General features: G+C 47.7%; 1 protein-coding gene across 1 annotated transcript; it reads right to left on the bottom strand.

Annotated features, from left to right (window-relative positions):
• Positions 1-5,998: 5,998 nt before the first annotated feature.
• Positions 5,999-7,332, bottom strand: LOC308355253 (DNA/RNA-binding protein KIN17-like). The gene has a single exon (XM_080823350.1). It carries the CDS (start codon positions 7,295-7,297, stop codon positions 6,119-6,121), a length of 1,179 nt encoding a protein of 392 aa, XP_080679476.1. The 5' UTR covers positions 7,298-7,332; the 3' UTR covers positions 5,999-6,118.
• Positions 7,333-10,651: the final 3,319 nt, after the last annotated feature.

The following is a 10,651-nucleotide window of genomic DNA, read 5'->3' on the forward strand; positions in this document are numbered from 1 at the left end:
TGCCCCAGCCTTCCCAAGCTCGGGCCGGCAGCGCGGCATCTGTGACCTGGGCTGCTCTCCTCACACCACCCCTGGCGGTCTCTGCTTTGGCTGTGGGGAGTCGGGGCGCTCCTGCTTTGGCCCCGGGGGAGCCCCTCTCACCACAGCACTGCAGTGATGAGCCCTCACTCAGGTGTCTGTGTGGTCCCCACCATTCCCTGGATTTCCCTGGGGAGGCACGGGCTGCAGCCAGGCGTAGCTCTGTGTGGATCCGGGGAGTTGCTCCCAGCTCTGTTTCCTGGAAGATCGCCTCCTCCAGATCCCTTGGTCTCGTCCTTCCACCCAAAGCCAGGGCGGTGGGAGTCTGACTTTGTTCCTCTGTGTGATCTGCTTTCCTCCAGCTTCTGGCTTCTTAGGAAAGTAAAAGGGGATCCCAGCTCACTTCTCTCAGGCTCGGCTCTTCCTTCTCTCTCCCCTCCTGTGGCCAGGGTCGTGGTCTTCAACATCTCTGTCTCCGGATGTTGCCCTCCAGATACTTCCATTTTCCGCCAGGGCTCCTCCCTGGATCTTGGCCTGTCTTCTAGGTCTTAGCTTCTCTATCGACTGTTGCCCTTCTGGGAGGTTCTTCTACCTGGACTTCAAGTGACTGTGGGGTGTTTCTTAGAGGAGTCCATTCTGTGATCTGTTGTTGTCTAGTAACTATTTTCATCCCTAATTTAATACAACTCCTACTGTTAAAAACCCTTGCTCTCTGGAATCGGATTAATTAACCATTTTGACCTAGCTGCACTCCTTGTCCCTGGTGGTGGTGGCTATTTCCAGCAAGGTCTGTGGTAGGCAGGGCAGGCTAGATGCTCAGAGGGCTCCATGAGCTGGGGTGGGTGGGAAGGAAAAGTGCCCCAGGATGGAGCATCCAGGTGCTAGGAACACAGTGAATCCTTCTTCACCCCACCCAGGCCTTCTTAGGGCAGGGCCTGCCAGGCAGAAGAATGTTAGGGCATAGGGAGAAAGTGACAGAGAAGGGGGCACAAGGCATAGGCAGCCATGGTGGGGGGAAGGTTCCCTTCCCAAGCGATTTCCTATCTGTTCTTAGCTCAGGGATTCTGCCAAGTCCTGACCTCCTTTCTGGAGACACTTGGCCCAGAGGAGGAAACTGCTGTGGCCGGAGGCAGGCCCTGTCCCAAGGTAATAGGGGAGAAGGGGGAGCAAAACTTGAATGACCTTGGTTCCTAACTTAGACTGCCAGTAGGCTGCCTCCTGCCCTGGAGAAGAGCCACCCCCTCACGGGTCCAAACAGCCCTCACCTGGACGGTCCTCCTTTTCATCCCTTCCCTGTTTATCTTTGTGGGCCTGGTCCTGGTACGACGAGCTAGCAGCTGTGATCTATGTTCTTAGGGCAGGAACGTGATCCAACTCCTTTCTTAAGAAGTTCAGTGAACTCTTCTGACTGCTGGTTGTGGCCTTCCTAGCAAGTGGAAACTAACCAGATACTTAATAAGAATGTATTACAAGGTCCTAAGTCCTTGCTGTTTTGCTGTACTATCTTTTCAATAGTTTTCAGAAGGTTTTGTCTCTGCCTGCTTCACTGGTAAGGCTGTCTACCTTTGATCCTAAAGTCTATCTTTTCCTTGCTTTATTCCCATGTTCTAATCTTTGCTCACTAGAGTGTTGAGTTGTGAGGACATCCAGAACCACTCCTGGTATCCTCACTGCCAAATGCAAAGACTGGCCAACGGCTAATGTTGGGGGGGGGGCTTTGGAAAAGCCCAGAAAGAAGACCATGTAAGTCTTGTCTGTACAACCAGGTCCAGTTCTTTGGGAGATGCAAAGTCCTTTGAAAGATCCAAAGGAACTTAAAAACAGCCTTTACTGTTGGAAGCCTACTACTACAGTCTCTTGTAGCAACAGTCCTGTTGAGGTCCACCAGGGTCTTCAATCTTGGAGGGAGACGCCATTCTAGTAACTGGCTATTTGAATGTGCAAGTTAGCCTAACTCAGGGACTTCTGAGTTCATGCTAGCTCTTTTTTTTTTTTTTGTCCTCTTTGGTTACACGGTCCTACTACTTTCTCGGAATCATGACCCTTCTGACTGCAGACCTTGCCTGTGAACTTCATTCCTTCTTTATGCTTGGGATTCCATCTGAAGTCCTTGCCTCTTGGCTTAATTTCCCGCAGTATTTAGTGCTGCTCAGCTGGTGACTTCGCTTTTGTCTGTCCTTATTCCGTGTTAAGTATTGAAGGATCTTTGTCAACTAGAGTTCTGGGTTGATGTTTTCCCTCCAGACAGTGAAGGGGTTGTGCCAGCCTTCATGGCTTTTCTTGTACCAAGAATTCAGCTGTGAACCTTCATGGTCTTTTCCTTGACTGCTTCTGGGGTTTATCATCATCCATGAGGGTCAAAACTGATGTGCCTACATTCTTAATCTGCATGAAGTTTGAACTTCTTAGATCTCTGGGCTTGTCTTATTTGGAAGGTTCTTGACACTTTCAAACTTGTCCTATTCTCCTGAATCTGACTAATCTTGGTAAGATTCCACAAGTCCCTGCTCTAGGCAACAGGCAACTGGAGTCTTGAAGGCACTTTCAACTCTAGGTTTTGCTGAATCTCACCCTGAGCCAGACGCAGTGAAGTTTTTTAATACTAGGGACAACAGGTGGGAAGCTTTGCCCTGAGCTGGGACAGCTGCTCAGGAACCTGAAGGGTACAATTAACTAGCCAGTGTGTCCCACTGTGGGAGGGCATGAAGGAAAACCACACAGGCTCTAGGCTGGGTGCCAGTACCTGTAGAAAGTAGAAGGTTTTATCCCTTATCTGCCTGTTTCTGCTTCACAGAACTTCGAGGGAACAGGTGGGACAAACACTATATTCTTTGTGGGACTTGGACATGGAGGAAAAAACCAAGGTCCTTCATCCAGACCCTGTGGCTGCTTTCATGGGGAAGGGGCCAGAGAACAGTTATTATCAAGATCACAAAGGTGTTCTAGATCGAGTCAGGGTGGACTGCTAGCTAGCGAAGTATAAGTCACCTGAACCTCCTGGTCCCTCTGTGGGTGTCTGCACTGGTCACATGTTCCTGCTCATGTGTCCCTCTTAGGCTCTGGTAATGTTAGGGACTAACCCACATGCTCCCAAACATCTGGGCACTCCCTGGAGCTCCTAAGTCTGTTCCCTAACCCCTAGTCACAGCCCCTGATGCCTATTCAGGAGGCCCTAATCCCTTATCCTTTGTCAGCGGTCTCTTGCTTTCAATACTTGAAGGAAGAAAGTTGGCTTCTTCTGTTTGTTCTTGGTGAAAAGGCTGGGTTTATGTAACCTCCAGTGCTCTGGAAACTTCCAATCCTTGCCTGGTTTCTCTTGAATTTTCCATCTTAAGAATTCCTAGCTTTTTAAAACAAGATGCTTTAAAAAGAAGATGCTGCCTTCTTGATAAGAAGGGTGAATCCCTGTGGCAAAGTATAGGTATTTGGCAAGAGAACCCAGGTGAAACAATTAGCTAAGACTTTAGGTTCTCTTTGTGATTCTGGACAATCTAGCCCTGCCTTGCTTTGACCAGGTGCTAAGGGAAGAAGTAGGCCTACCTGGGGCCATCTTGAGCAGGCAGAGTACCTGCTTTACCTGCTGATAACTCGACTGGCCTTGGAGAGGGCATCTGGGCCTCCCCAGCCTCCCCTTGCTGGGGAGGAAGCTTCAAGAAGGGGCTAACAAGACTAGGACAGCTGGCCACTTAGAATAATCCTCTGCATAAGAGTCCTTGGGAAGAAGAGTGGCAGATCTCTGTTTCTGATAGCTCCTTGCCTTGAGCTCAGGGGACTGGGACACACGGCAACTGGGCAGTAACTGGGCAGTAGCCCTAAGGTTCTGAGAGCTCGTCAAGAACATCGTGCAACTATGGGGAAAGCAAAAAGTACAGCGACCCAGGGCCTAACATGCTCCCTATTCCTTCTGAGAGAGCAGGCTGGAAGAAGAGGGGCCAGTGCCCATGCAAACAAGGAACTACGGCTTGGCAGGGAAGGCAGGCTGGTCCCCATGTGCAGCCAGAGAAGTGGTGATGTGTAGAGAATGGAGAAGCCTTGGGAGGTCTGCCTGTTGGCTATGGATAGACAGGACCTGAGGAGGGAGTACCTGATGGGCGGCTGGTCTAGGAGCCCCTTCATTCTGGGATGCTTAGCCCTGAAATTTGGGGAAGAAGACTCTGAACACCTACTAGTCAGAAATTTGGGTCTGGTTTTGGTTTTTGTTTTGTTTTGTTTTGCTTTTTTTTTTTTTTTTTAATACAAAGCTTTCTACTACTGCCTAACTGCAACTTTTCAACTTCTCTCCTCGATGTCTGCTCTACAGACGAGCCCAGCAAAGGCATTCTTCTGTTCTTGCTGATCATTGTTCTTAATCTTTAGAGGTTCATCTTGGTCCCTCATTCCTCTGTTCTGTCCTGTTGCCCTTTTCCTTTTGAGCCCTTACCTATTAACCAGTGATCTTGAACTCTGTGTCTGATAACCCAAAACCTGTCTCCTGTCTGAACCTGCTCCTGGTGTTTACACTCCGGATTGTGTGGCTGCCTTTTTGGCATGCCGTGTAAGGGGGTGGGGGATGGTGAAAGTAGGAGCAGATATAATTCATCTGGGCTAAGGATGGGGGTATCTGTGGGGGCCAGAAGGCTTAGTTTCCTCTAATTGTTCTCTGCTGTTCTTCAGTTTCCCTATGAACTCCTTAGTTAGGGTCTAGGTCTTATGGCTCTCCATTGTCAGCCACTCGACACTAGAGCCCTGAGTGTGTGTGGGGGGGAGCATTGTGTAGTCCCAGGATAAAGTTTCAGAGCTTCTAGTGGGCCTGAGTGTCTAGGCTGAACTTCAGAAATAGTGTGGCCTGCCTTCTCCTAGGAGAAGTCTGAAAGGGCTGGAGTTGGCCAAGTAGCTTTCTCTTGGGTCAGGCAAGACTCTGATAATGCAGCTGTCCTCAGAAGCCTGGCCTCTGTCATGGAGGATGCTTTGGGCATATCTCACAATGGTAATTCTTCCCTTCCCTTGAACTGACCTGAAACGAGGGGACTTTTTTTTTTTTTTTTTTTTTTTTTGGTCTGACCCTCACCGTGAGAACCTGGTGGTATTTCTGGAGGTACAACTCCTCAGAACAGTACAGGGCCCCCTACAACCACAGACCCTAGAATTTCTAGCTTCAAGCTAGCCCAGCAACTTGACCTCCAGCAAGCGACCAAAGTGTTTCTACCGGTTCTGGTGGCTTCTTCAGGGAAGCTGCTCTTGGCGGTGATTCTGTGTATCTGTCTCCATCTCTTGGGGTGGTGGTTTGCCTTCTGACCCTAATTTCCTAGCAGGCCTAAGGAGTTGTTGACTTTGCTCAGCGTTCTTTTTGTGCGGAGAACCGTGACCTCCAAACTCTTCACATGCTGGGACTGGCTTTCATCGGGACAGCTTTCTCTGCCTGAGAACTGTGCACTGAGCATGGCACACAGCAAGTCTTGCCCTCGATTGTGGTGGGCTCAGGCAGTGGAAGTGTCCTGGCTGTGTCTGACCTCTTGGGGGGAGCTGGCGGCTGTCTAGGTCCAAGATGAAGCCATACCCGTGTGACAGGACCTGTGGCCCAGGTGAAGAGAAGCCAGGAGGTGGGTTTCCTGTCTTCCCTTGCTCCCAGTGTGGGTTGGGGCTCTGCCTCTCATACAGCATGTTATGAACCCTGGAGCTACTCACCCCCCCCCCCCCCCCAGGACTGGCCTGGCTCGTTCCTAAATGGAGGAGGCAAACTGTCCCCTTCCCATTCTGGCTCTGCTCCATGACCACTTTTTTTTTTTTTTTTTTTTAAAGAGGACTTTGTGTTCTCTATGACCTTGTGCTTGGAATTCTTTTTTTTTTTTACAATAACATTCTTTTAATGAAGATTAAAAAGCATTAAGGAAATGTTATAAAGGCAACAAAAACACCAAGAACAAAATTTACATTGTTTTGATACTTCATGAGACATAATTAGATTTTTCTGTAAGCTTAGCTGAACAACTATACAGTAATATTTAAATAAATCCATTTGCTTTATACAAAAGAAACACCCTAACACAGTAGAGTCTCATAATGCCTTGGTGAACACCAATTTGATGCTTTAGGATTTTAATGTGTTAATAAGTTCTCAAACTCAGGCAAGTTTTGAAATGTCTTCATATTGAATTCCTTCAACTCTGCGTCCTTTTAAAGGGCCAGTTTCAATGACTATAGTAGCTGAGAAGGTCTTCTCATTGATGGATTCTAAGGTGCCTTCATTCCCTCTGTAGCCTCCATTTAAAACGAGAATTCTTTTTCCTGGTGCTGGAATTACTGTTTCTAAATGAGTCTGGTCAAGTTTCAGCTTGTCTCCAGAGTCAATCATCTTTACAACAGCAGTGTATTTGTCAATTACTTCCTTCACAACACCCTTTTTCTTATGGTATTTATCTCCGAATTTCTTGGTTATAATTTTCACAATGATTTCAGGCTGTAGCCAGTGGTCTGTTCGGGCAGTTCTTTTCTTTTCCTCTTCGATCTCCATGATTTCGTCAAGGGCAGATTTCTTTTTTTTCTTTTTTTTCGATTGAGCTGAGCTCGGGGAAGATTCTTTCCGTTTAACTGATGCTGCATTCCCGATGGTACTCAATGCGCTTGGTCCCAAGGAACTGGATTTGGAGGACGTTGCTGCCGAACTACGTGCTCCTTTATTCAAATTGAATGTAACTTTTTCTTCGTCATTTTCTCTGCTTAATTCTGTAAAAATAGGGGCCTCCTGTTCCTTCCCTTCCAGACCTCTTCTCACTTGTTCTTCAATAAATTTGGCTGTTTTTTCCTCATCGTCAAGGTCCTGCTTCTTTTTTTTCTCTAGTTCCAGTTGCCGGTGGATAGTTTCTGGGTCCCTGTCTATGTACTGAATATACCAGCCCTTTGGGGTCTCATCCACCTTGCACAAACCTTCTCTGCCCAGCCACTTTGTAAAATCAGTGAGAGTCTCCCACTGAGTGGCATTCATATGGATGTGCTCCCGGTGGCTGATATACTCATTATAAACGATGTTGTTGTGAACTCTCTTAGTGCCAAAGCGTCTCCTGAGAAGTTCTAGAAAGTCATTTCGGAATTCCTCTGAAAAATAATCCATAAATTGCTGAGGATTTTCGGAAGCGAGCAAGAGTTGCCTCTGATGAGATTCAGACATACAGTGACATTTGAAGCCATTCTCGTCCCGACACTGCTTTTGGCACATCTGGCAATACCAGCGCAGCTTCTGAAGCCCCTTGGATTTGATCCTGTTGGCCATGGCCTTTGGGGTAAGAAAATCTGACTTCCCCATCGCGACCACGACAGCGACAACTTCGGTAAAGCTCAGCGCTCTGCCAACCAGAAGCGGAATGAAGCCGACGAGGGTGGGTGGGCTGGACAAATACCAGCCGCGAGCCGGAAGGAGGTGGGGCTTCGGGAGACTGAGCCCCGCAATGCTCGCGAGGCTTCCTCCTTCTGGCGGGAGGAAGCGAGACTGAAGGAGAAAGCCGGGTGGGAGGGCGCTTGGAGAAGGTCCCGCGCAGGCGCGGTGAGGCCTGTCTGACCGACCTTCAGCCGGGCCGGTACCACCATGTTCTCTCGGGCGGGCGTCGCTGTGCTCTCGAGGGCTGGGCAGTGCAGCCGCAATGGCATGGCCGCTTGCGAAGGGACGGGAGGGTTATGAGGAATGGAGGAGCTCGGTCAGGGGAAGGAGGAAGCAAGTGGAGGCGAGTGGGACAGGACAGGGGTCTCAGGGCCTGCAAGGACCCCTGTCCCGAGGAGGCCCCGGGAAGCCCGTGCTGCCAGAAGCCCCTCCGATCTGGGAAGGGTGCATGAAGGAACTGCGGTGACAGCAAGGGCTCGCCACGTCTCCTGAGGCGGGGTGGGGTGGAGTGAGGGCCACGAGGAGCGGTCATCTGGGACCTCGGGGTTGAGACTTTAGTCCGAATTGGTTTCAGGGCGGTCTTGGATTCACTCAGCTAATACATACTTACAGAGGCCCTGCTGCGTGTCAGGCACAGGCGAAGACCGAGGAGTCTTTCCCAGGCCCACAGAGGGGGAGGGGAAGACCGAAGGCAAGGTCTAGGGGAAGGTTAAGCTGTGCTTTCTGCCCTTGACGCCTTTTGAAACCTTCTAGTGTTGGGCAGGTTTGCATGGGCCATTCAGAGCCGTTCAGTTCAGCCGGGACGTGTATTAAGCGCTTAGCCCGCAGCGCAGGCTCATGGCTGGGTACTGCTGTATATAATACGTGCCTTCGTGGGCTTGTGGTAGTTCGGGTGCAAGAGGGACCTTAAAAATCCGTCTGATGGCGATCGGAAGGTAGAGACACCTAGCACTGTCTTGAAACCATTATGTTAAAGCAGTAACCCTGCAAGGTCATGAAATGGTCCCAAGGTCCTGAGGAGGAGAATAGATGGCTGTAAAATGCCGTCTGTGAACGGCCGTGCAAGTTTAAGGATTTTAATCATCGGTTCCGGAAAAAAACAACAAAACAAACAACAACAACAACAAAAAACCCTGCGTATTAGAAGGCCAACCAATGGGCAGATAAACGTTCATTTGTGGGTGGTATCATACAATAGGATGTAATGTCTTGAAGCGAGACGGAGTCTGGAAGAATTTCAGACACGGTGCTAAGGAGATTATTGGCTAAAAGCTGAGTCGCAATTCTTCGGTTTCACAGTGAGGAAGAATTCTAACGAGCTGCAGCGCAAAAGTAGATTTTGCATCCTAATTTTCTTGCGGAGGGACTGTAGAGCCTTAAAGGAAATAGGTTCGTTTCTCATTAAGCCAAGAATTCTTAACAATAGCGGAAAAAATTAGGGTAATGTAATGAAATCAGGTGTGAATACCTACAGAAAACTGTCAATGGATTTGCTTTCAAAGTCGATTTTTTTTAAATTTTGAAAGAGTATTCATGGCAATTAAATCACCTTAGTTGGATTCTCAGTCATGTAGGTTGTCCCATTTGTTAATAACTCAGCACGCATTTGTTGGGTGCCTGCCCTGCACCAAGTTGGTACTGTGGAAAGTACTAAAAAGTCATGGTAAACAAATACATATGGTCTTAGCTTTATGGGACAGTTTCTGGCGTGCAGTGGTGCTCAGCAAACATCAGCTCTCCTTCCCCTGTTGCTGTGCAGAAATGTCATCTGTCAGTATTTTTACCTGAGGTAGTATCCAATGGAAAGTTTCTGAAACTGGGACAAAATATTTTACATAAAATTGTAGCAGTTTAAAAAAAAAACAACCCTTGTGAGGCAATTTTAAGATCTTAAAAGATGATTTTATTTTTTTAATTTTAATAAACACATAATGTATTTTTATCCCCAGGGGTACAGGTCTGTGAATCACCAGGTTTACACATTTCACAGCATTCATCATAGCACATACCCTCCCCAATGTCCATTTCCCCACCATCCTCTCCCGTCCCCCCTCCCCCCAGCAACCCTCAGTCTGTTTTTTGAGATTGAGTCTTTTATGGTTTGTCTCCCTCCCAATCCCATCTTTTCATTTTTTCTTTTCCTACCTCCCCCCAACTCCCCCGCGTTGTATCTCCACTTCCTCATATCAAAGAGATCATATGATAGTTGTCTTTCTCCGATTGACTTATTTTGCTAAGCATGATACCCTCTAGTTCCATCCACGTCGTTGCAAATGGCAAGATTTCATGTCTTTTGATGGCTGCATAGTATTCCATTGTGTATATATACCACATCTTCTTTATCCATTCATCTGTTGATGGACATCTAGGCTCTTTCCACAGTTTGGCTATTGTGGACATTGCTGCTATAAACATTCGGGTGCACGTGCCCCTTCAGAGCACCACGTTTGTATCGTTAGGATATATACCCAGTAGTGCAATTGCTGGGTCATAGGGTAGCTCTATTTTCAGTTTTTTGAGGAACCTCCACACTGTTTTCCAGAGTGGTTGCACCAGCTTGCATTCCCACCAGCAGTGTAGGAGGGTTCCCCTCTCTCTGCATCCTCGCCAGCATCTGTCATTTCTTGACTTGTTAATTTTAGCCATTCTGACTGGTGTGAGGTGGTATGTCATTGTGGTTTTGATTTGTATTTCCCTGATGCTGAGTGATGTGGAGCATTTTTTCATGTGTCTGTTGGCCTTCTGGATGTCTTCTTTGCAGAAATGTCTGTTCATGTCCTCTGCCCATTTCTTGACTGGATTATTTGTTCTTTGGGTATTGAGTTTGATAAGCTCTTTATAGATTTTGGATATTAGCCCTTTATCTGATATGTTGTTTGCAAATATCTTCTCCCATTCTGTCAGTTGTCTTTTGGTTTTGTTAACTGTTTCCTTTGCTGTGCAAAAGCTTTTGATCTTGATGAAATCCCAATAGTTCATTTTTGCCCTTGCTTCTGTTGCCTTTGGCGATGTTCCTAGGAAGAAGTTGCTGCGGTTGAGGTCAAAGAGGTTGCTGCCTGCATTCTCCTCAAGGATTTTGATAGATTCCTTTCTCACATTGAGGTCCTTCATCCATTTTGAGTCTATTTTCGTGTGTGGTGTAAGGAAATAGTCCAATTTCATTTTTCTGCATGTGGCTGTCCAATTTTCCCAGCACCATTTGTTGAAGAGGCTGTCTTTTTTCCATTGGATATTCTTTCCTGCTTTGTCAAAGATTAGTTGACCATAGAGTTGAGGGTCTAT

Source organism: Martes martes, assembly GCF_963455335.1.
Source record: "Martes martes genome assembly, chromosome: 14".
Lineage (NCBI taxonomy): Eukaryota > Metazoa > Chordata > Mammalia > Carnivora > Mustelidae > Martes > Martes martes.